Below are 25948 nucleotides of genomic sequence, written 5' to 3' on the forward strand. Positions count from 1 at the left end.
CACAAATGAGCGTGCTGCCTCGCCAGACACTTCTCTTTCACTTGGGTCAACCCCGAATCTTTCCCGTTGCACGTGAGCTTCGTCGTCCGGGAAATGTCAAGGACGACTGTGTGAAAATGCAGGGGCTTTTGTTATGTGTCTGAAATGCTACACCCGAGGAATGCACCCATTTCATGAACATAGCGATTGTGTGCAGCAAGATTGTCGTATTCTGGGGGATATGCACGGGAAACCGCCAAGTGGAATCGAAAGAATGCATTCAGAAATGGCGAGTCAACTGGACGCCAGTGTACTGAAGGATTTGTACCTGGGATGTGAAAAGACATTGTTGTAGGTTGGTCGGTTTGTGTGGCATGAAGTCTAAGAGCGACACTTGTTACACATTTCAAAGTCAGTCACCCTCCACCCTCCCCACACACACACACACTCCCAGATGAGAGGTAGCGCTTCTACATCCCTCCCCTTCTCTCCCCGGGACCCAGATCCCACTATATGCCCGAGCCATTATCCCGAGGAGTGACCATTGCAAACTATACCAAGCAAATCAAGAAAGGTCAGCACCGACAACTCCCAGTCGGGAAGTAGCAGGCTCGGTTAACAAAGTTGTAACTACAAATCCCTGAATGCCCTGCCCGGATAGGGGAGGGGGGGGGTGAAGGGGGCGTGGCTGACTTTCCTTGACGGACGTGCGGAGGAGCCAATGGTGAGAGAGGTGGCAGGTGCCGGCGTTGGGGAGTTGGCCAATGAAGTTGTGAGGGGGGGGGGGGGGGGGGGGTGAGGAGGGGCACAGGAGTGGAATTTGTTCATGGTTCTGTCGGACGAGAGCGACCAATCCAGCAGTGCTACACTGGGCACAGACAAGACAGAGAGAGAATGAGCAGCAAGGCTGGCACACAGACCGGACCGAAGAACTGAACCCCAGCGCGGAGACAGCGCTCTGAATTTAAAACACAAACACCGAGGGAACAGGAGGGAGCAGCTTAAACAACAAAAACAGACAAAACAAAAATCGCAGCAGTTAAAGTTGACACTCACTTTCCGTGGATACATTTGGTAGTCATGTAATCTTTGCCTTGAATGCACAGAACCGTGTGCTGATACAGCCGCTCCCGCAGCGAGGGGCAGAAAAATAACTGGGGGAGAAAATGAAGTTGGCCGCGGTTCTGTTTCTGAGTGTTATCTGTACAACGCTGAAGGTGCAGGAAATAATTTCACAGTCAGGTAGGAGACACATCCCTGTCCTTTCTTGTATTTGTGGGTGTGCGTGTGTAAAGGGGTGGGGGGATTTAATATTGGTTAGCGCCTTCCTATTCCGGCTTGTTGTGTTGGTCTGTCTGGTCCGGTTATTGACATGGGACAAGTTGGGTGTGAGGGAAAAGTTTTGTTCCAGCGGGAGTTGCGATTGCCCTAGCTCCTGTCTGAGACGGTTGTCTGTGTCTTGTTATTGTGGTGCCACACAAAAGCACACCCCCACCACCACTCCCACCCCCGCAGTTTCCAAGAGGCATACAAATGTAGTACCAATGCCAATGGTGTCCGGCGCTGTCCCTTAAAGCGACAAAAAAAAAAGCATCGTTAAATGCGCCTTTTCAGAAGCCCTTGGTATTGAGACGGAGTTTTGTCTCCCCCACCTCAAGCTTGTGAGGATTTCTACTGTGGCGTCGGGGTCTCTCTCTTCCTGAAGCTAGGGTTCCCCTCCTCCCGGGGCTCTGCAACTTTTTAGCCATGTAAACAGACGCAAGTGCCGAATGTGAAGGGAACTGACAGTTCACAGGGAGCAGAAAATAAGCGCTTCTGTTGCCTTTAGAGTGTGGATTAAAAGCTGGTTGGAGTCCACTGGGGAACTTTGCGACCTCTTAAAGATTGCAGGGAGATATTTACCGAGGTGACTCCAAACCGAAGTGCCAGAGAGTGTCGAGGTTGCTTTGAGATTAAGCATATTTTGTTAAAACACACAGAAAAGAGAGCGTTGTCCGACACGCTTGAAGTTAGATAGGAGCGCTGTATTCTTAAAGATGCGAAACGAGTTAGTGAGGTGTCACACTTTCTGAAGTCACGGCTCGGCTACGTTCGGGTGGGCTGACCCTGGGAGATGTATTTCCCGGTTGGGACTAGACGGGAACTGTCTTTTGGAGCTTCGTAAAACAGCAGCGTCTCCAATCAGGCCCCCAAACTCCATCAATAAAACAACAACAAAAAAATCAGAGAGAATCTCAGAGGCGCTTTCATTCTCGGACGAAACACGGACTTGCTTGCGAGATCGGGGCAGTCGTTATTGACGGAGGGTTTTGTGCATTGTCATCCTCAGTGAGAGTGAGCTGTGTTTGGGCACACACACACACAGACAGGCACACAGAGACAGACACACACACAGAGATACACACAGACACACACCTACATACAGATACACACACCAGACACGCCCGCACGCACACACATACACACAAAACCACAGGAGATGGGGAGTACTTCAGAGATTTCCCCCAAGTCTGTCTGTCCTCAGCCGGGGAAGGCTACAAAGTTAGCTCCCTTTCTCTGTCAGTCTTTTAGCGGCTGTGCCTGACCCCAGAAAAGCCAACGCAATACAGTGCAGAAATGACAGTTTCTCAGGCATACACACACACACACTCACACTGACTGACAGTACAGGACGCAGTCCTGAACATCTCCTCTGCTCTCTTCCCTTCACCCATTCGCCCTCCCTGCCTTGAGCATTCTCACCCATAGCCTTGGCTGTCGCCCTTGCACTTCCTCCGCCCTACTGTCCCCCCGCCACTGCCTGACATGAAGAACTACCCTCCCCTAGATTGGGTTGGGTGTGGTGGGTTAGTGTGTGTGTGTGTGTGCGGGGTTGGGGGGTGGGTAATCTGGGTCAGATCTATTGAGCACGGCAGAAGCCCGGTGCTTTCCGAAAGGCTTGAGCCGCCCCACCAAGCAGGCAGTCAGTCAAGGGCAAGGGACGGCTTTGATAAAGATGGTGTGTTTGTTTGTTTATTTGAATGAGCGTCTTTACTTGTCAACACTGGTCAATGTGGAGCCAGGACTGGGAGAGGGTCAGCTACCCTCCACTGCCCAGTCACCCTCCACGCCTTGAGGACTTGATGGATGTTTCTAGGCACTGAATAAGGGAGCATTTCTCAGCATCACCGGCCCCTCTGACAGTCACGGATGGTATGGCAGCACAATGTCTATAAACACTGGAGGATGAGTACTAATTCGTGATTGGATGAGTGAATCTGCTGGACAAGAGGGAGATTGGGGGTTCTCCTGGCTGGTTTGAGGTGGGACTGTTGGCTACTGGGAAACAGCAGGGTCCCTTGCTGGCTTCAACTGGGATAGGGCCTGGGATTTCTGCTTGCCAACTTGTCAGGAGTAATCGCCCATCCTCCCCACCCTAGCCCCCACCACCACATTTTTCCATTCTGAGGTAATGATTCGATCTCTCGCACTTGGAGGGGTTTTGGACTCAGCCCTTCTCTGGGTGCTGGGCTGCTGTCTGAGAACCGGGGGTAGGGGGGAGAGGGGGCGTAGCGAGGAGGTGGCTTTCGCTCTGCCAGGCGTGATTGTAAGGAGCAAGGAGTGCCCCTTTTGAAATGCAGACCGGGCACCAACGGGAACGGGAAGGCAGGTTTTCCCGTTGGAGCTGAAATAGCCTTGACACGGTGTTTTGCTTACGGAATCTGCGGTGGGCTTGGACAGTAAGGAAGGGTGCGACCCAGCCCTGAATGCAACAAGCAGGTGCCTGAAGCCGAGCTGGGCACTGACCCCAGTCTGTTAAATGGGTCAATGCAGCGCTGCCTTTTGTTTGCCCCAGTATAGACTGTGCACTCCTTTTACCGTGCAGCGTTGACAGAACTCCCCCTCCCTCTTGCGAGCACTGTTTCATCTCCTCACCACCACCACCCCTCCTCCCGCGGGGGAGGGGATACTGAGGAGACTGTGTGTGCCCATTTACTCCTGGAGCATAGCTGCCTCACAGCACCAGGGACTTGGGTTCGATTCCAGCGATTGTCTGTGTGGAGTTTGCACATTCTCCCTGTGTCTGTGTGGGTTTCCTCCAGGTTCCCCCTCACAGTCTGAAGATATTCAGGTTAGGGTGGATTGGCCGTGCTATATTGTCCCACAGCGTGCAGGAATGTGCAGTCGAGGTGGGCTGGCTGTGAGAAATGAAGGGTAGTTGTTTGGATGGGATGCTCTTCGGGGGGTGGGGGGGGCTGTGTGGACTCAATGGGCCGAATGGCCTGCTTCCACACTATAGGGATTCTATGATTCAATCCTCATGGCGCCAGGGTTCCTGTGAGAGCTAATGTGTCCCCTCTGGGCCTGGCCGACAGATTGTGGCCAGATTGAACAAGATCAGAGAAACCTTCCTAGTTCACCCCCCCCCCATTCCCATTTCTGAACCCACTACCCTAACTCTCGGCTGCTCTCTCTCCTCATGCCCGTGTTATAACACCAGGTTATAATGCCAACAGGTGTATTTGGGAGCACTAGCTTTCGGAGCGCTGCTCCTTGGTCAGGTGGGTTGCCTCGTGCTCCCAAATAAACCTGTTGGGACTATAACCTGATGTCGTGTGATTTGTAACTTCCCAATTCGGCTCAGTGCTGCTCGGCCCTCCAACGCCCTCCTCTTGCAACCCTGGAGACTGACGAGGCGTTGGGTTGGGGGTTCGCTCGATTTGGTTTTTAAAAATGGCCTTTATGCATTTGTTGTTGCAAAATCGAGAGGCAGTGGGTAATGTGCCTGACCACCGGGGAACACCAAAGAGAGCGCAGGGTTGCAGAGCTGGCGAAGGGATGCGCGGATGCACCTCCTTCACTCATGCCCAGATTATTCAAAAAGTGCAAATCGCTGCCACCGAGGTGGTGCACACGACCGCCAGGATGGGTAACTACACTCGGCAGGGATGGGTGGCCCTGTCTCTGAGTCAGGAGGCGCACTTTAAAGGTGTGTGTCACTTTAAAGCAGGGTCTGTTACGGATATCAGAGGAATTCAGATCAGTCTGAACTGAAGACCGTATATTCACTTACATAACAAAACCCTCCTGATGCACATTTGAAATCTGGAATCTAAACCGTGTAAAATAAAAAGCAAGGAGGCAATATTTTCTTCCAATTGATTATCTTTGTTCAATAAATCACAGATAAGGAGGGGGAATCCTAACCGTGCAGTGAAGGAATTGACCTCTCTCCCTGTCGGGAATCAGGCTTTCTCTCTCTCTCTCTCTCTCTTCCACAATTCTGAAAGGTCAATGATTGTGATATGATTGCAGGCCTCGCCTTTTAACGCCGCTGAAAGTGTAATTGTTTCGCTCATTTTTTTTTTAACGAGCTGCCAGGGACTGAGTGTAAAATTGATGAAGCTCTAAATAACGATTCGTGTGGACTCCCTCCGGCTCTAGTCGCGCGGTCTGACAGCGAGAGAGGGAGGGAATGCTTAAAAAAAAGTTGAACCCACTCAGATGATAACAGTAAAAGCTCACTAGTCTGGCCTGGAGAGTCCATTAGAAAGAGTAGGGTTTAGCAGGACTGTATGTGGAGATAGTTCAGCTCCTAGTAGATCACTCTCTGCGTCCCCCCCACCCCGCTCCACCCTGTTTATCCCAGACAGCTTTGATCAACATTTGACTGTGATCATTTGTAATCGAGGTGTCTGCAGTGAATGAAGGGGACAGCCTCTATGAGCCTCAAAGACCGGTTGAACTTTCCATGATGTTTCAGATGATTCTCCCAGAAGGAACGTGTATGTAATTTATATCAAATAGGTCAAAGAGTGGTTTATAGCGGAACTGCGCCGAGGGCGAATTGCTTTCTAAGAAGGTCATTTCTCTGTGAGGGAAAACCTCAGGTATTGGCTTCGGAGTGACGCGTAATGAGACCATTCGACCCCCCATCTCGGAAAGAACCGTGACATACTGTCCCTCTCTGAAGAGAGATCCCATTCTCCCACTCACAGTAGTTCTGCCACAGCCTTCACCAATTCACTGCAAAATGCTTCGCTCCCAGTTAAGTCTTATAGGTCCTTCCGTTACTGACCCTCAGGACTACATTCAACAAGCTCCCCACCCCATTGTGAGAACCTTTGCTAACTTTCCCCCTTAACCCTCCTCCCTCTCTGCCCTGAGTTTCGTTTTTGCCATCGCCTGGAAGTTGTTGGCCCTAAAGCTGTTGAAGTCGAATTGTTTCTGAAGGGGGTTGCTGCTGGGTGAGTTCGGGTGCTCGCTTCCCCTGGGTTCTCGCAGCGTTAACTCTTCTCCATCCCCTCTCCCAAGCCCAAATGAACCACTGACCGAGGCGGGAAGCCGTCTAGCACCGGGCCGTGCAATCGGCTGCCTGCCTTCCCTACAGTCAAAGGTGAGGGGTCGATGGTGGAATCTCACACTGCTGAAATCGAACTGCTCCCGGAATCTACTCCACGCGTCTGCCGGTTGTAAATTTCAGCTTGAATAAATCTGAATTCGAACAAATGCTCATTCATCTCACTCTCCGCCGCCCGGTGGGCTCCACTAGGAGAAATTTGGAGTCGGTCAATGTAAAGGTTACAATCTCCCAGCATGATTTGCTTGGGAAGAAAGTTCAGGTTTGAGGCTGTTTGTGTGTGTGTGTGTATGTCGTGTGTGTCTGTGTGTTTTGTATGTGTGTGTGTCTCTATGTCATGTGTGTGTCTGCGTATGTGCGGCTGTATGGTGTGTGTGTGTCTGTATGTCGTGTGTGTCTGTGTGTGTCTGTATGTCGTGTGTGTGTCTGTGTGTGGTTTTGTGTGGTGTGTGTGTCTGTATGTCGTGTGTGTGTCTGTGTGGTGTGTGTCTGTGTGTGGTTTTGTGTGTCTGTGTGTGTCTGGTGGGGGGGGGGGGGAGGTGTTACTATTCACGGGATCCCCTGTCTGCGACCACTTTATCCACAAAATGCCCTCTCGGTAGTGGGAAGAGGCGATTTTTTGAAGTCTTGTCCACCCTCTGAGAGATCCTGTTACCTGGAGCAGGACTGTGACATCTAAACATCCTGGGAGACTTCACACGAAATCAGCAACTTTTTTTTAGGCTGTGCATTATAGCGAAGGGGAGAAGTAATCCCAATCCCACAGGGCCAGTCTAGATTTGTGTCTGTGTGACTAGCAAGACTGACCCGAGAAGGAAGCCAGGTTCCTAACTCTTGTGAGCGTGAGCGAACCGTCAAACTACAGTCCACTCCGCAGACATTTTGCAGAGAGCTCTCTTTCAATGCGAGAGCGGGGGGGGGGGGGGGGGGGGAACTTGCTACTGAAGCAAAATTAAATCTCTTAAGGACAACCGAATCCACTTTAAACTTTCCACCTCTTTAAACACCGAGATTCGCGAGTCACTGGAATCAATTCAAACATAAATTCTCTACCACCTTTAACAATATTCTGATGGAATGTGTCATTTTAGACACATTCTAAAGTCATCGCCCTACTGAGACTGGCTGCAGTTTGTACTTATGACAATACTCGTACGGAGAATGTGATCTCAGTTATTGTTACAAAAGTGTGCGCCGCTGAACACTACATCGGTCAGAGTGAGTTTTGTTTATGGCATCACTGATGGCAAACAGTTAATTCCATTTATCCAAGGAGAGGGGTGTGGGGGAGGGAAAGAATTCTCAGCCTGCGTGTTTGCCAATTCCTTTGATAAATACGTTCCCTTCAGAATATGATTTGATGGGGGCACGTACCGGGCCGTTTGATCTGGGCTGACCTTTACATCCCCCTTCCCCATGTTACACACACAAACGCAAAAGAAGCTTTACCTCCGATGGTTCATGCTGCTGGGGAATGTGCATTCACACAGATTTTGAGTGAGAATGAAATTTCCAATGAGTCCAGTGAATCTGTCCGTTAGCTGAGACCTCTCGGAACAAAACCTGCACTGTAGCCATCTGGCAACTTTATTGTCTTTCCAATTACTTGAAATAAACGCCCTTTTCAATAAAAAAAGAATAGTCGTCGTTTTAAAATCGCCGCTACTTTCTGTAGACCATTATAGTGAACGAAATTGTTGCTGTCAAACCTTGTGGAGTCTGTTTACTGCCGCATGTTATTGTTGGGAAGTGAACCCCATTGAGATTGTGGCTTGGAGTGTTCGATACACTGAGATAGTCCCAGAAAGCCCTCGTTAAACAGCGATTCTGTCCGTGCGAGCGCAGGCAAGGCAACACGACCGACTGTTTATGAAATGAGAAATTGTTAGCTCTTTTTGTAAAATCCACCGTCACCCCGAGCGGCTTGCAAAAAGGAAAACGAAGCCGTTGAGAGAAAAGAAATTAGACGTTTTCGTTCTAGAAACCGATTGAGTGGAGCCCCTGCGGAGTTGCCCAGCTTTACGGGACCACGGAGTAGTCATTAAATGTTCCAGAAAATATTGTATACTAAGGATTTAAGAAGGGAAGAAAATAAACTACATCTCCCCCCCACCCCCCCCCCCCCCCTCCCCCGACCCTAACCGTGTTGAAACAACAATAACATGTGACATTGTAACAGAAGACAGCGCATTTGCCCAGAGTAAATGCCAGAATTACAATGAAGACTGTCCAGGCTGGTAGATTCAAGTTTGGAGATAGAGAGATTTTTAATCAGTAAGGGGAATCAAGGTTCAACCAAGCATGAGAGTGGACTTGACCAGTATCAGATCAGCCAATTTCTTTTGAATGGCGAAGCGGACTCCATGGGTTGAATAGCCGGCTGCTATTTCTTTGTCTTATTCTGTCGTTTGACCACAACAGTACGACCATGCTGCAATGTTAACTGTGTGGGAAAACTGTGTGGGTTTACACTTTAGTTCAATAAGGTGCAGCTGGAAGAAGGCTTTGTCCCTCTCCTGTAGCTACTGAGCCGCTCTGACTGTAAAGGATACTAAGAAATTATTGAAATAAAAACTCAATGTGAGAACTGAATGGCCCAATCAAATTGACACGAAGGCTGGCACAACAGATTGCCATTTCTTCATTGAAGGCTAACATTGTGCTCATTACTGCAGTGCTCTCTACACAACAATATGCAATTTTCACCAGGCATTGGTTTAATCAATCCAGGACAGAGCACTGTCAAGTAACCTGTGTTCGATGCATCATGTATCAATGAAGACAAGGAGATAGGCTGGTACAATTCCCAAGCACCAGGCTTTGCGAGTGTGTGTAGCTGTGCCGAATTGAAGTGCTTGGCATTTATTTTTACTTCCACCGGTAGAAGGATCCCCGATGGCAAGGTGAGCTGCCAACAGAGGCAGCAAGCAAATGGCAATATGCTTCAGCAGAGGTGGCCCTTTCTGGAGAAAGGATACCCTTCACTACCATGGGCAGAGCCAGCGTTTGGTTGTCAGAGAGCAATCCAGGGTGAGGCAGCAAACAGATCCTCTGGGAGCGTGCTGCTATAAACAGGGTAGCTCCAGTCAAGCATTTTGAGCAAACACCAACTTGATGCCACACAATAAACAGATATGCGAAAGTTATTTGCTTGTAAATAATTTATGTTCAGTTTTCTCCACGGGCTCACTTGTCCTTATTTTTATAACCACCAACAGCCCCCTGATACTCTCCTCAACGTCTGGCCCCTTGCAGTTTTTAATCATTCCACTGTCGATGATCCTGCCATCATTTGCTGAGACCCCCTAAGGTTCCCTTCATTTTCTTCATCTACTTTTCACGTTAAAACTTGCCTCTTGCTCATCCTAATATCTCCTGATGTGGCCCTATGTCTAACATTTTGAAACTATTATTTGCAAGCTTTAAGCATGTCAATGTGCTATATAAATAGAAACTGGAGCTGTGTTTCCAGCCATGGTGTATCTCTGGCACTTTGGAGGCAGGTAATAAAATAGTTAACAAAGTGAGCTTTCCAGTTTAATCCCCCCAGTCAGAGAAATGACTGCCTCTGACATACAGACTGCTGCAAGAACAGCTTTAGATTCTGTCCCTGTTTCACTTGTACAGTGACAAGTGCACCCTGTACCTCTGTGATCTTGAGGCTGCAGTGTGATCAATAGTTAAGCTTTTGAGAACGAGAAAGGGGTGGTGGGAGAACAGGAGATGGAAATCGACTGTTTCGCTGTCAATTGTACAACTGAGTGTGCTTAAAAGCTGTGAAATAAACACCACCGGTTTGATTGTTTTTCAGTCAGAACAGAAGCCCTTCCACACAATGTTTTCTACTTTTACTGGTTTTAAGGAGATGGTAGGCTGTTTTCGATCATTACTGAAATAACACGTTATCATTTCAACAACAGAAAATGCTTGGCTCATAGGGCATATAATGAGCATCTGTGTAATGAGTTAATGCAACAACAATAAGCTGCCTTTATATTATGCCTTAATGTGATGGAATGTGTATCAAAGACTTATCATGAGCATTGTAAAGCTATATTTGACACACAAGCCACGGAAACACTATAGAAAGGATGTTGTTAAACTTGCAAGGGTTCAGAAAATATTTACAAGGATGTTGCCAGTGTTGGAGAGTATGAGCTAAAGGGAAAGGCTGAATAGGCTGGGGCTGTTTTCCTCGAGCATTGGAGGCTGGGGGGTGACATTATAGAAGTGTGTAAATCATGAGGGGCACGGCTAGGGTAAATAGTCTTTTTCTTAGGGTAGGGGAACCCAAAACCAGATGCATAGGTTTAGGGTGGGAGGGGAAGGATTTAAAGGGACCTAAGGGCAACTTTCTCATGCAGAGGTTGGTGTGTGTATGGAATGAGTTACTAGAGGAAGTGGGGAAGGCTGGTCCAATTACAACATTTGAAATGCAACTAGATGAGTATATGAGTAAGAAGGGTTTAGAGGAATATGGGCTAAATGGGACTAGATTAATTTAGGATGTCTGGTCAGCATGGATGAGTTGGACTGTAGGGTCTGTATCTGTGCTCGACATCTCTGTGACTCTGTGACTAAGACAATAGGTAGACAGATGACCAAATGCTTGTATCAAAGAGGTACATTTCAAGGTGGGTTTTAAAAGGGTAAGTAAGGTCAAGAGGCAAAGAGTGAATTCCAGATTTTCACTGGCTGAAGGCATGGCTGTTAAAGTTGGAGTGTGGGGTTCGAGAAGAGAAAGATATGGAGGGCTCGCTCAGAGAGGGATTGGAAAATATTACTGCTACTTAGCTGGGAGACGATGGAGGTCAGAGAGCACTGGCATAACGGGTGAATGGGACTCTGCACAATTAAGGGCATGGGCATTTCATGGTTACATTGGGTCGAATCAGGAAGGATGACCAAGGGTGCATGCGAATCATTAACTCAGGAGATAAGGAAGACATGGATGAGGATAGCAATAGCCAATGACTGAATCCAGAATGGAGTGAGGGAGATAGAAATGAGCAGTCCTGGCAACGGCACCATTATATGATTAGACAACTCATCTTGGGGTCACATTGTAAACCGTTACTGTGACAGGTCTGTTCCAGCTGTAGAAAGTTTCATGGAGTCAGTGGCTAGGAAAGGAGTTTGTTTGGGTGTTCGAATATTGAATGGGAGGAAATTTCTGCTTATCCAATACAGGATGTTGTACAAGCAGTCCGATGATTTAGAGACAATGGAGAAATCAAGGCAAGCTGAAGTAGAGTTGGGTGTTACCAGCACACTTGTGTAAACTGACACTGTATTTTCACACCTGTCACTGAGGGGCACTGTACAGAGATAGGTAGGAGTAGACAAGGGAACTAACCTTGCGAAACAACAGAAGGAATGTTGAAGAAGTACAGAGAGAAATTATTGCAATCGATTCTCTGGCCAAGATTTGATGAATTCAGAGTCCGGGTATGCGGTTCTGCCGGGAAAAATGTGAACAGTCCCAAAACAGGAAAAGCAATAAAGTTCAACTTCTCCCCACACAACATGTATGACTCCATTAAACTGTGGTATTCGTAATATTTACAATATACCTGCCACGTCAAGCATACAAACTTAGTTAGAGACAAAAAAGCTGCAGATGCTGGAATCCAAAGTAGACAGGCAGGAGGCTGGAAGAACACAGCAAGCCAGGCAGCATCAGGAGGTGCAGGTATTGATGTTTCAGGTTCAGGACTGGGGTTCAGTGTGGGGGGAGCTGCACATAAAGGGAGATGCAGGGGCAGGGTGGTGAAGGGGGATAGGTGAAGACAGGCAGAGGGCACAATCTGGTTGGTCAATGGGAAGAATGAATCCAGTTGGTGGCAGGGAGCAGTGGAAGGGAGGGGGAGGAGCTGGTAAGGGAGTCAGGGGCTGGGGAGGGAGGATATTTGAAATTGGAGAACTCAATGTTGAGTCCTCCGGGCTCTAGGGTGCCCAGACGGAAGATAAGGTGTTGATCCTCCAATTGTGGTTTGTTTTGGCAATGGAGGTGGCCAAGGTTGGTCATGTTGGAGGTGATGGAGGAGGCCAAGGATAGACCCTGCCCCCACCTCCCACTTTATCTGCAACTCCCCTCACACCCACCCTCAGTCCTGAAGAAGGGACAAACCCGAAACGTTGACTTCTGCACCTCCTGATGCTGCCTGGCTTGGTGTGTTCTTCCAGCCTCCTGCCTGTCCATGTCAAGCATACAAGCCTGACTTCAATGTGAAAATCACAGGAAATGCAATAGATTTAAACTTTTTTTCTGTGTGCAAGGTTTGGCTTTGTGGTGCCTCAGTTCTGTTGCAATGCAATTGATGTTTAGTTTTCTGTTCTATTTTTGAGCATGCAAGTGGTCTTCCACAGGTATGTCTTCATTCTGGAACACGGTTGCTATGATTCAGTCACACTGTAATGATTTTTTGGTTTATGTGTGCATATTTAAGGAATTATTTACTCCTTACAATCTGCTGAGACCCATCAGAGGGGCACCTGTAATGGGTAATGTCTCTGAGGTTTCAGGTAGCATTAGCATTTTGCAACTGTTTGCATCTGTGGTATGAGTGAACACTGTGGGAAGGAGAAATGATGCTCTGCCTCTGGTGGAAATTAGCATGCGCCTGTCTGCAGTTCTAAATGCAATTCTGTAATACAGGCACAGATTCCATAGAGTCATAGTGTCAAATAGCATGGGCACAGACCCTTCAGTCCAACCCATCCATGCCAACCAAGTTTCCCAAGCTAAGCTAGTCACCATTGCCTGCATTTGGCCCATATCCTTCTGAACCTTTCCTATTCATGTACCTGTCTGACTGTCTTTTAAATGTTGTCAGTGTACCTGCATCTATCATTTCCTCTGGCAGTTTGTTCCGTATACAAACCACCCTCTGTGTGAAAAAGTTGCCCCTCAGATCCCTTTTAAGTCTTTCTCTTCTTAAAAATTATGCCCTCTAGTTTTGAACTCCCAACCCTAGGGCAGAGACCTTTGCTATTCACCTTATCTATGCCTCTCATGATTTTATGGATCTCTATAATGTCCTCTCTAACCCCTTTCCTACTGTTGTTTGTTATCTAACACAGGGCTCTCCTGCCTGTAACTGTACAAACAGTGGTGTGACACTATATCCAGTTAGATTCAATTCTTCAGGAAGGGAGGAAGAAACTAGCCCAAAAGAGAACATACAATTCAGCCACTGGCCATTTTGTTAAAAGAGGTAGACTATCCAGCTTCCTGAATGTCTGTGAATCTTTCAAAAAGGTCTCAACTATCCCGCTGCAGCAATGGTCAAGGCAGTGGCTCAACTCCTGTTGAATCAGCAGGATATTCTGCTCACTAGTAGGTGAAAAATGATGAGGAGAGAAGAGGTTATGAAGCTGATAAGCATTTCCATCTATTATCTCGATTTGGCTCCATAACACAAGTGCCCAGAGCAGACAAGTATCACATTTGTGATTGTTGCTGATGAGCCATCTGTTCCGAAAGGAGATCCTAACATTATTTAACGTCGGTAATTGAAAACAAAAGTATGCCCAGTCTCCTCCCCTCCTCTCCTCAAAACACTAACTCCCACTGGACTGCAATGTCAACAAGTGCCAAGTGCGATTATTTCCTTTGGAATGGTTACGGCAGAGGGCATCACCAGTAAAGCCTTTTGGGCTTTTCTTTCATGCAATATCCTCGGGTTTCCATTGGCACCTAATAGTGACCCAGAAAATTGGTTATTTACATTGTATTTCTTCATTGTCTTCCTCTTAGTTGTTATGAAGAACTGCAGACAGATGCATGCCAATTTCCACCAGAGATATAGCGCCATTTCTCCTTCCCACAATGTTCACTCATACCGCTGTGATGCTGAGTTAAAGAACAATACTCTGAGATGGGAAACATTATTCTTGATGTTTTGCTGTGAAACGTTGCTGATTCTGTCAGAATCTTGAATTGAAGATTAATGTCAGGGGCAGTTCCTGAAGGTCAAAATGTGGTGACAATTTTATGTGATGTTTTGACACCTCGAAAGGTACTTTCACAACCGGTTTATGAAATGCGTTAAGTCAAGATGGTTGCATTGCTATGACAGGAACCTCGAAAGACTGAGTTTCCAGTCTCAATAGTGGACATTGTTCACTACAGGAATCAGAGCTGCATTCATTTCAGCGATTCTGAATTCATTGAGAGAAATACTGCAGAGGAACGCTGAGCTGCTGCATACTGTGGTGAAAGAAGTAACCTTTTTTCTAATCCCACATGGGTTCCCACTGTAAGTCAGAGTTCACACATGCACCAGAACAGGCTTTCCAGCAATTTTCAAATTCAAATATAATGAACTGGGTAATGGGAAAGGGAAAACACAGACCAGCAATTCAAATAAACGTGTCAGCTAAATGCATGAGATATGCTCTTGGTAAATTCATAGCACAGATTGCCATATAAATTGGAAAATTGTTATCCCTCACATACCCACTTGTGGTGTGGAGTTGGTTTCCTACAATCTGTGCCATGGAAACTGTATAGAGTAGTTAGGCTCACCGATCTCCAGCACAGATGCATCCTTTCTGGGTGGTAAACATTCACCTACTTCACCTGTCAAGTTCCACACCACCCCACCGAACATCCAGTTGGCAAACCCTTGTACAGTGTCACTTTGTCATTAGTTGTTCAGAAGAATCTCCATTTCTCACCTTCTTGCTTCTCTAACACTATGGAACTTATTTACATTCAATGTAAGGTCAGAGTTCATTATTTGCTTCACGCCAAATCATTTTGCACTCAGTCTAATGAAGAAGCCTAGCAATTACTACAAACACTTTGGTTAACAGCACTGATGTTAACTGAGTTAATTTTGGCCATTATTTGAAGTTTGGGAAGGAAGTTTATATGGGTTGAGTCTGTGGTCTCATTTCCCCAGCTGGTAATGGACAAGTTTGGGATATGAATTTGCAAGTCATTTTAGCTTTGACATAGGTTGACATGAGCGGGCTATCGCAGATGTATTTTGTGGTAAATCTGCAATAGTTCTGTGCAACAAAGTGTCATAGAGCTAATAACAGGGCAACCCATGTTAGCTCTCAGAATGAGTAAAGAGGCTGATTTAGCTAACAGTTGAACAACTGAATATGAATATTTACTAAATAGCAACCCTACTATAATCAGGTTCAAAGCAATATTTTGAAATGGAGGAATACAAAACAGTTAATAAGATTCTTGATTGACAAAGGCAATCTTCAATACAATGGGATGGAGGGTCATCCGCTGTAAACTGCACTCATCTGTTAACAATAGGTGAGCGGAAGATCTAAGTTTATTGTGATCAAAAGCCAGTTTAAATTTAAAGAGACAAGAGTTGTACTTGTCAAAAAAGCCACAGCCAAAGATATTCCAAGTGGCCATAACGCCATTACAAGAAAAAACATCAAAACATTATGAAACATACCACAGATCCTGGTGAGTAGAAAAGATGCAAGATAAAACACCACAGGGAGTTAAAACAGATAATGAAAGCTACATAAAGAGACAAAATGAGATTTGAGAGGACTATCAAAAGAAATATTTTGTATTTACATAAGGGAAATGAAGGTTGTTGGGAGTAATGTCAGCTGCTTGAAAACTGGGAACGGTCAATGAGAATAAGGAAGCTGCAGTAATGTTGAGTAATTATTTTGCAGCAGCGTTTACAGTCAGGGAAGGGGTCAGCATTGTCAGAGAGTCAAAGAAAACTAATGTGCAATTTAGTGCAGATGCAGAGCCAATTAATGTAAGCTTAACAAAGTAACAACGGCGATAACAATATGATAGGGAATTAAATTCCTACAGCTAGGCAGTTTCAACCCAGTGTTTCAAAAAAAAAGGATGAGCATGCTTCAGAAGACCAAACTATATTCTCCTGACATTGGGTTATTTCTAACTGAGGTCGGCCACTCATAGAGATTCTCCTGACTTACTGTATCCACACACCTTATAGAAGTTTTCAGATTCAAAATGGTCTGGACAGAGAGGTGAGGGAGAATTATTTCCACTTATGAATGGATCAAGATCTAGAGGGTACAGTTTTAAATGTGTTTTGCAGCAGAAGCAAATGTGATGTCAGATAAACATTTTCACACAGCGAGCCATTCAGGTTGAGAATGTACTGCCTGACAGTGTGGTAGAGGCAGGTTTGACTGAGGCATTCAGGAGGGTAGTGGATGATTTATTTAAACTGAAACAACGTGTGGGATTAAAGAATCCCTACAGTATGGAAGCAGGCCATTCAGCCCATCAAGTCTACAGTAATAATCCTTGGAAGAGCCCCTACTCTATAACCCTGCATTTCCAATTAGTAATCCACCCAGCTTGCACATCCATGGATACTATGGGCAATTTAGCATGGCCAATCCAGGTGTCTAGTACTAAGTCAAAATGCTCAGAGATTTTGTGCATACATGTTGAGCTAAATGACCACTTTCTGCACCATAACACTCCTGTGATTCTGTGATGTACTTATTGATGTGCTAATCATTCTCTTATATTGGAAAACTGGACCTGTCAATCTATTATTTAAGAAAGTTAAGAGAGGGAACCCAGAGATTTATCGATCAGTCAATTTAGCGTCTGTTGTTGGGAAATTGCTGGTATCTTACTTTAGTTCACGTTAACGGGGCATGGGCATCACAGGCCAGGTAAGCATTTATTGCCCCATCGCCAGCTACCCTTGAGAAGCTAGTGGTGAGCTGCCATCTTGAATGCAGTCCATGTGCTTTATGGATATGCACAAAGCTGGTAGAGAGAGAATTCCAGGATCTTAACCCAGCGACATTGAAGGAACGGCAGCACCCAAGTCAGGATGGTGAGTGGCTTGGAGAGGAACTTGCAGGGGGTGGGATTCCCATTGTATCTGCTGCCCTTGTCTTTCTATGGTAGTTCTCATGGATTTGGAAGGTGGAGGAACCTTGGTGAATTTCTGTAATTAAGGCTACTATAATTAAGGAAACTGTAACTGAGCACCTTGAAATCTCTGACCTGATCGGAGATAGCCAATATGAGTATGTAAAGGGAAGTCATATCTGACATACTTGAAAATATTTCACCTTGAGGAGGAGATTATAGTAGTGAACAAGCCAATGGATGTGATTGATGTGGTCTTCCAAAAAGCACTGACAAAAGTTCTTCAGAAGAGACTGCTGCCACAAGTTGAAGCTCATGGATTTGAAGGCAGATTACTGAGCTGCTTAGGAAATTAACTGAAGGGCAGGGACAGAGAGCTGAGCTAATGGGCAAGCATTCGAACTGGCAGAAGAGCAGAACATAAGCTGGTTAAAGTTACGTCACAGTCACCCAACACCCCTGACTGGACATCACCTATAGTTCTGAGCGCAATTCTGAACGCCACATCTCAGGAAGGAAGAAATGGGGTGTACATTTGACAAAATGGTACCTTGGCACCAAAGGATAAACTGCGAGGAGAGATCACAGAAAACTGCAAGTTAGAAGGTTAAGTGGGGTGGGGGAGGGGGGTGGATTTGATCAAAGATTACAACCAGATGAGGTAGATAGAGGGAGAAAAAACACCTTTCACTAATTGAGGATGTCTATGGTGAAAAAGCAAGAAAAGCAAGTTGAAAAATTAGATCCAACTGTTTCAGGAGTGAAGTTAAGCAACACCTAGCTAAAGGCTGGCAGATGTTTGAAACTCCCTTCGACAAATTACAATGGATGCAAGCTCAATTCTTAATTTTAAATCTGAGGTAGATTAGTTTTCTTGTTAACCACAAGAATTAAGTCAAAGAGTCAAATACAAATATACAGAGTGAGGCACAGATCAGCTATGATTTCAATGAACAATGACAGAAGAGACCCAGGAGAAGAAATAGCCTTTCTAGTCTCTTGCCTCCATAGCAGGGACCTTTGATGCCCCATGGAGATAGATGAGGTGTGAAAACCAGTTTATTTTGCTGGTTTGTAATCGAGTGACACTGAATTTATTTGCATGTTGGTGGATTTTCAGCTCGTCAGTTCTTCATTTGTCCTGGAAATGGACAGATGGTTTCATTACTGCTTTGTGACCATTCAGCACAGAGCATTAGCTAGATTTATGAAGCTTTACTCATCTTTCATGGGTACTCAAGAATAGGAATAATTCTTTCATAATTAAGATAATTTCCTTTACCAGCATGCTGCTAAATATGGAACAGTGGATTTCTGTGTTGTGTAGTATTTTAATATATCCTCTGTCAAAGCAGCACCATCAATCATAAATGTCAAGCTCTTCAGCCCAACTGAGTTTACTTGGCACCATTGGCACTGGGTCTCCAAAGGGAGCAAAATATTAATGCAATGTCATGAAATATACGAGATCCATCTCCACTTTGCTAGCTCCAAGAACGAAGCTGCATAATTAATCATATTAGCTTCTGCTAAGAATATGTAATCAGAACTAAACACCTGGACTTAAGGTTGTCGAGAAACTGAAAGGGCCCCGTCTTATAATGCTGCGGGATAGTTTTGGCTCCTCTGGGAGCTGTACTAATTGAAAGGATTTTGTTCCTTAAAGCTTTTGTAATTCACTGAAGTTTTTTTTTGAAAAAGGCTTAAACATAGCAGCAAATGAGTGCAGTTGGAGAATTGCAGCAACTCTGTGAAACTAGATCTGAATTGCTTTTGTACAGACTGCATAAAAGTCCCACCACGGAAGTTGTGCTCCCAATAGGGGCGCTTTATGTGAGAGCCTCTGAAATTACGACAGAATGCTGGCCTTTCAAGTGTATGGATTTTACAATCCTTACAGATTGTGCTGCTCTCAGAAATCATTTGAAATAATTTGAAAGAAGACAGCGTGCCTTTTTTGTGTCGTCTTTTTTTTTGTTGTTATTAGATATAGACTTGCAAACAATACCTCTGAGAGAATATCAGCCCATAGCTTGATTTGCACAGGCAACCTTCCACAATTGTGTGATCAATTACATCTAGCATCTTGAAAGTGTGCAAGTCCCAAAACTGAGGTTAGCAATTTCAAGGAAGGAAAATACAATATACTACTGAATTAGCCAGTATTCACCGTGTTGCCCTTGTATCAATGGCAAAATTACAGGTCAACATGTAGATTTAATTTCAGTCTTTAATTGCAAGGCAAAAACAAGTTGTCATGGAAGCCCCTACAATACAGATTTCCAAGACGTGGTCCACCAGTTTCACATTTTGTGAAGTGAGGATGTGTTCAGGATCAGGTATGCCTATCATTTACAGTTTAGGAGAAGCTGTGATTTTTCTTAAAATCATGCAAGCATGCCAGTCTGTAGCTTGTGACCTGTTGTGTGTGTGTGTGTTTTTCAAATGAAAAAATTAATAATAATCGTCTTAGAGTGGGTACAGAGGAGATTTACTGACGTCTTCTGCAGTAATGAGAGACATCAGTGGCATGGAGAGACTGGTGGAACTAGGATTGATTTCTTAGAGCAGGGCATGTTGTGGGAAAAATTTCTCGAGATATTCATAATGATGAAGGGTTCTGGTCAACTCAATGGTGCCAGGGAAACTGTTCCACATGCAGGAAAATCAAAACTAAAAGATGTCGATTTTAATTGCTTGGCTAAATTGGCGAGAGATGAGGAGAATGTTTTTACTGACACAAGTACTATGGTCTGTAATAACTTTAAAATCAAAATACTTAACAGATTCTTCAAAAGGCAAACATTGCTGGACTGCACGAAAGTGGGACTCATTGGATAACTCATACAAAGTTGAGGCTCGGGTAGGACAGACTAAATAGCCTCCTTCTGTGCTTCAAGAAACATTTGATAAATTACTATTTAAAATTACAAATGGCCTATTGATTGAAACCATTGCTTTTATACTTGTGACTGACATAGATCTGAAATCTTACTGGCCCTAATTCCTTCTTAGAAAAATTCATTTGGACAATGGATGGCAATAAATGACATCATTGTACATGGACTAGAATGTGGTGGCTACAAGTGAAAGCTGGGTGACTCCCAGTTTGCAAATGTATATGTGTGGGTGTGTGTGCCTGAGTCGGTGTACTTGCATATTTGTGTGAATTTTTTGTGTCAGGGCATGTGTGTGTCTATACTTGGGTATGTACCTCCGTGTGTGTGTTTGTGCACATTTTTATTGTATGACTTGGACTGGGGTGGACAAAGTTAAAAATCACACAACACCAGAGTGTAGTCCAACAGGTTTATTTGGAAGCATTAGCTTTCGGAGCACTGCTCCTTCATCAGGTGGTTGTGATGAAGGACCGGCATTCCTTCGTCACAACCACCTGATGAAGGAGCAGCGCTCCGAATGCTAATGCTTCCAAATAAACCTGTTGGACTATAGCCTGATGTTGTGTGATTTTTAAATTTGTGTTGTATGCATGCGCTTCTATGGGTCTACGTGTGCATGTGTGTGTGCACGTGTTTATTTGTGAGTGCATGTGTTACTGTGGGTCATGAATCCTAGAAGGTGGAGTCAGAGGTAAATAGAATAATGAAGAAGGCATTTGGTACACTTGCCTTTATTGGTCAGTGCACTGTGTTTAGGAATTGAGATGCCATGTTGTGGCTATACAGGACATTGGGTAGGCCACTTTTGGAGTATTGCATTTAGTTCTGGTCTCCCTGCTATAGGAAATATGTTAAAGTTGAAAGGGTGCAGAAAAGATTTACATTGATGTCGGCAGGGTTGGAAGATTTGAGCTACAGGGAGAGGCTGAATAGACTGGGGTCATTTTCCCTGGAACTTCGAAGGCTGACGGGTGATCTTATAAAGGTTTATGAAGTAGAGGGGCGTAGCTCGGGTGAACAGACAAGGTCTTTTTTCCAGGGTAGGGGAGTCCAAAACTAGGGCCATAGTTTTAAGGTGAGAGGGGAAAGATTTAAAAGGGACCTGAGGGGTAAACTTTTCACACAGTGTGTGGTGCATGTATGGAATGAGTTGCCAGAGGAAGTGGTGGAGGTGGGTATGGTTACAACACTTAAAAGGCATCTGGATGGATACTTGAACAAGAAGCGTTTAGAGCAGTAATGGTCAAATGTGGCTAAATCAATTTGGGATGCATGATTGGCAAGTTAGACTGAAGGATTTGTTTCAGGGTTGCAAATCTCCATGACTCTGTGCACGTGTGTGAGCATGTTTATTTGTGGGTTTGTGTGCAAATGTCAGTATGTGTGCGTGTGTGTGCAAATGTCTGTGTGTGTGTGTGTGTGTCCGACGACAGGATTACAATCGATTGGTGCAGACTGGTCAGTCAATGTTGAAGGTGCTGGTGGCACCAATGCAACCATTCCCCAATGCAAATCAATGGCTTGGATGGGAAGGAGAGGAGAAAACAGTTTCATTCTCATGAAGGCTATTTGTTTTGTTAAGGGATAAATATCAATGAACCTGCTTTTGTGCTCTGAGCTCTGGGAGTAATTCAAAGTGATGGAACATGTATCACCAAATCCGCTAGGGATTCATAGTCAGCAGGGGGGGGTCTCACGGTCACATAGAGAGACTTGAGATGTTTGAGCTTGTTCACTGATGCTGACAAGATTCAGAGGGTTTTGATAGCCTGCCACTAGTTAGCCAAACAAAATAATAAAACATTTGATTCCTAAAAGAGTACAAGGAGGCCAGATCAGGAAACCATTCCTTACAAAGAGCAGTTAGAATTCTCCACTCTACCGTGAGCTGCCTGTGAAGCAGAATCCCTTAATATTTCAAAAGAGATGGATGGTTGCAAAATGATTCGTAAAGGGCACAGACAGTGAAGGAAGGATTCAACTGGGAGAAAGGCAAAGGTGTAAAAGATGCAGGATTAAATAACGTCTTCAGTGCTGTAGCGTTTCACGGTTCTGCAAGGCATATTTCATAAGGCAAAGCAGGGAGAATAGTTATAGCAATGAAAATGTGTTGGCTTTGGAAAGCCACCAGAACCTGCAATAATATAAATATATTTTCTATCTGTCTTGCTGCCTTATTCTGTATTGCAATGCTGACACTGTGGAAAAGGATGAAGTAATATTCAAAGTTATATATGCACATAGTGGTTAAAGTGAAATAAGTGTCAAAGTGAATATGTTGTCTAATTTCCAGAAATTTACTGCCGTTCAGCTGTTGTTTTCAGTATATTCTTTTTCTTAAAATAATTTTGGTATGGTACCAGAGAGTCATAATGATGTACAGCACGGAAACAGACCTTTTGGTCCAACGCGCCCATGCTGAGCAGATATTAGTCTAGTCCCATTTGCCAGCATTTGACCTATATCCCTCTGACCTTACCTTTTCATCCAGATGCCTTTTAAATGTTGTAATTGTACCAGCCTCCACCACTTCCTCTGGCAGCTCATTCCATACATGTACCACCCTCTGTAAAAAGGTTGTCCCTTAGGTCCCTTTTGAGCCTTTTCGCTCTCACCTTAAACCTATGCCCTCTCGCTTTGGTCTCCTCTATCCTGAGGAAAACAAAACATGGCTATTCACTCTATCCATGCCCCTCATGATTTTATAAATCCCTATAAGGTTAACCCTATACTTTGACGCTCCAGGGAAAATAGCCCCAGCCTGTTCAGCCCCTCCCTGTCATGTTTTGTTTAGGATTTTAGTGATGCTTGTGTCAATACTAACACAAGAACAGCATTCACATTTCATTCCTGATCCCCAGGTTTTCCATGTTTCCATTTTCTTCCCTACCTCTGTTATTTGCACATCATTCATTATCTCTATGCTGTCCATCACTTGATGACTTGATTCCAATGAAAATTTATCATTTCTTAAGCCCCTTCACCTTCCCCAATTTTATAAGTATTCATGTGCACTTTTCAATGCATCAGTGCTGGAGGGATTTCTAGAATTCAGTACATTGGCCTGAGTTCAGAACCCAGTGGGAAAAGGACTGTGCTTGCTGTTCATTTCACTCAGACTTTGTGTTGATTTTAATGGGAACTTTTCAGAGTAGGGCTCCCTGCAGAGAACAAAGCAACAGTGTGTTTCCTTAACCAACAACACTGACGAATCCTTACCGATGCACACAGGTTCAAGTCAGAAAGCTTACATTTTAATATTCAATTCAAAGTAGGATTCGGTTTCGAGATGTGATTGGCATGTGTGGCCTGTCACTAATTGTGTTTGAGCCAGGGAACTTACTCAGCTATTTCTGAGGGCAATTAAGAGTCAGCCACATTGCAGTGTGATGGAGTCACACGTAGGCCAGACCAGATTCGGATGGCAGATTTCCTTCACTAAAGAACACTGGTGAACGAGATGGGTATGTTGCAACAATAGATAGCAGTTCTTATGAACAAAATCACTATGGCTAACCCTGTATATGAGATTTATCAGTTGATTACTTTTAAATTCTCCCAGCTCCTGTGGTGAGATTTGAACCATTGTTCTCCTAGGACTCTGGATTCCTAGTCTAGTGATATCACTGCTATAATCATGCACAGAAAGTGAACTAAAGATAGCATTGAAAGCAGGAGAAAAACAAGGCAAAGAAAAAATAAAAAAGAAATATTTTTAATTTTTGTTAAATATCCAACAATAATCAAAACCTGGACATGTGGCATTTAGGACTAGGAGCCTTGTTTTGTAGCAACTCGGTAGCACTAAACACGCACCAACACTTTAATGGATGCGTCATAATGTTTTTGATGTTTTTTTTGGGTATTATCTTAAGAAATGCCACAAATATACTCTGCGTGTGTGCTTGAAGGTGGAATCTCTTAAAGTCCAGTGTAGCAAAGTTTGTATAGGAGCAGGGCACTTCAGATAGAGAGTTTCCAATTTCTTCATTAAATTGCAGTAGAAGTCACTGGCCAGTTTAGCCCTTACTATTGATATCTACTGCTAGCCTCACTATTGCACCTACTAGGCTATTGACTTCATCTCTGCTGTGGACTAATCTGCAATGAACTTCCAGATTGTTCCTGGTTTTTGTTTCACATTAATGATAACTAAGGAATCCTCCAGCTGCTGTTGGATGAAGTGCTTTGTATCAGTGTCTGGTGAAAACCCACATGGGCACAATAAGTGTCACTTTGCATGGTGGTTATTACCTTCACCATCATCATAGTTCTGTTGTGTCTGATGCTGCAGTGCGAACCTGGATTTGACTTGTGGGCTCGCCCATACTTAGTGCCTCAATCAGCTGCCACTGTTTGTTCTGCTGGCAATTGAGACCTGGTAATCAGAATAGTTGAGAGCTTAAAACTACTGATTGACCACAGCAGTCTCAAAGGTCTGTTGCCACAACATGATTAGGATTTCCACACCCTTGTGCCAACTTCAAGCAGAACCGAGCAGAAAGCAGTCAGATTTCCTTCACTGTGCTATGGAATTTGTACCCTTTCTGTGTGAGTGGTCTGAGCAGTGATATATGATTGAGTAGGTCTCAGCCTATGACTGTATCTGCAGGTGCTTTGTGTACCAGTTTGCCGGTGTGAATATTAGTTTGTTCACGTGTATGCCTGTCTGTGTCAGTGCATGCATGTATGCCTGTGCGTGTGAATATGTGCCTGTTTGTGTTTATGTATTTGTGCATAAGTGTACCTGTGTCTGTATATGTGTATTCTGATATTGTGTGCATGCGAGTGCCTGTGTATGTGCATGCCTTGTCTGTGTTTATCTAAGTCAAACTGTTTGGTGCTGGAAAAACAAAGCAGGTCAGGCAGCATCCGAGGAGCAGGAGAGTTGACATTTCAGGCATAAGCCCTTCATCAGCAATGTGGGGCCCACATGGATTCTGCCTGACCAGCTGTGCTTTTCCAGTGCCACACTTTTCGACTCTGATCTCCAGCATCTGCGGTCCTCACTGTCTCCTATTTATCTATCTGCCTGTGTCAGTGTATACTTGTCTGTATCTCTTTGTTTATCTGTATGTCTGTGATTTTTTGTATGTTTGCCTGTATGTCTTTACCTGCGACTATCTATATGTGTGCACTTGTATGCATGCATGCCTATGTTCACTTGACTGTATACTTGCCTGACAATATGTGTGCCTTGCTGTGTGTGTGCGTGCCTGTGTTTCTGCATCCGTTCCCCTGTCTATTAATGTGCCCACGCCTGTCTGAATGCGCAAGTGTTTATGCGTGTGTGCCTTTTCCTGCAATTTTTGTTCTCTTTCTTTGAGTTATGTGCACATTGGCTGCAAGTTGCTGAATACATTCCCTCCTAGGTCCGAGCAGAAGCCAATACCCACTGCTCGGCCTAATTCACGTTCACACTTCACTGCTTCTGGTATTTCCAGTTCTTTCTTCCATCTTCAAACTGCATTACACTGATGAACAGCCATTCTTGTATAAAAATTCAATTTACATATTGACTATATCAACATTTATTTTGCCTTGTTCTGTGTTCTCCTCACTTCCCCCATATATTTTATGGTGCAGGAAAACAGAGCTTTAACTTGCTGAACTAAATGGGAGCATGGTCTTCAGTTTGCATGAGCTATGTTGGTATCTGTCAGCACTTTATTGACTCCTGCCATTTGTTACATGCACAACATTCATTTATTTGGAGTGGGAAACCCTTGGAGTCTGAAATCCAGCATAAAAATGCTGCATGACTTGCCTATTTTCGTCTTGCCATCGAGAGTTTTGACAAACATTATTTCTGATTCACATTTCACTCACAATTCAGTGCACCTATTTTCAAATAGAATGCTTAAC

At 44.7% G+C, this 25948-nt stretch overlaps 1 protein-coding gene across 1 annotated transcript in view; it reads left to right on the forward strand.

Annotated features, from left to right (window-relative positions):
• Nucleotides 1-800: 800 nt before the first annotated feature.
• The window catches only part of LOC122551916 (receptor tyrosine-protein kinase erbB-4-like), a 958043-nt gene continuing 932895 nt past the window's right edge, over nucleotides 801-25948 (forward strand). Inside the window, exon 1 of the mRNA XM_043694485.1 lies at nucleotides 801-1221. Within this exon, the coding sequence (XP_043550420.1) occupies nucleotides 1146-1221 (76 nt within the window). The 5' untranslated portion in view covers nucleotides 801-1145. The remainder of the gene's footprint in view (nucleotides 1222-25948) is intronic.

This window comes from Chiloscyllium plagiosum, chromosome 7, assembly GCF_004010195.1.
Source record: "Chiloscyllium plagiosum isolate BGI_BamShark_2017 chromosome 7, ASM401019v2, whole genome shotgun sequence".
In the NCBI taxonomy this organism is placed as follows: domain Eukaryota; kingdom Metazoa; phylum Chordata; class Chondrichthyes; order Orectolobiformes; family Hemiscylliidae; genus Chiloscyllium; species Chiloscyllium plagiosum.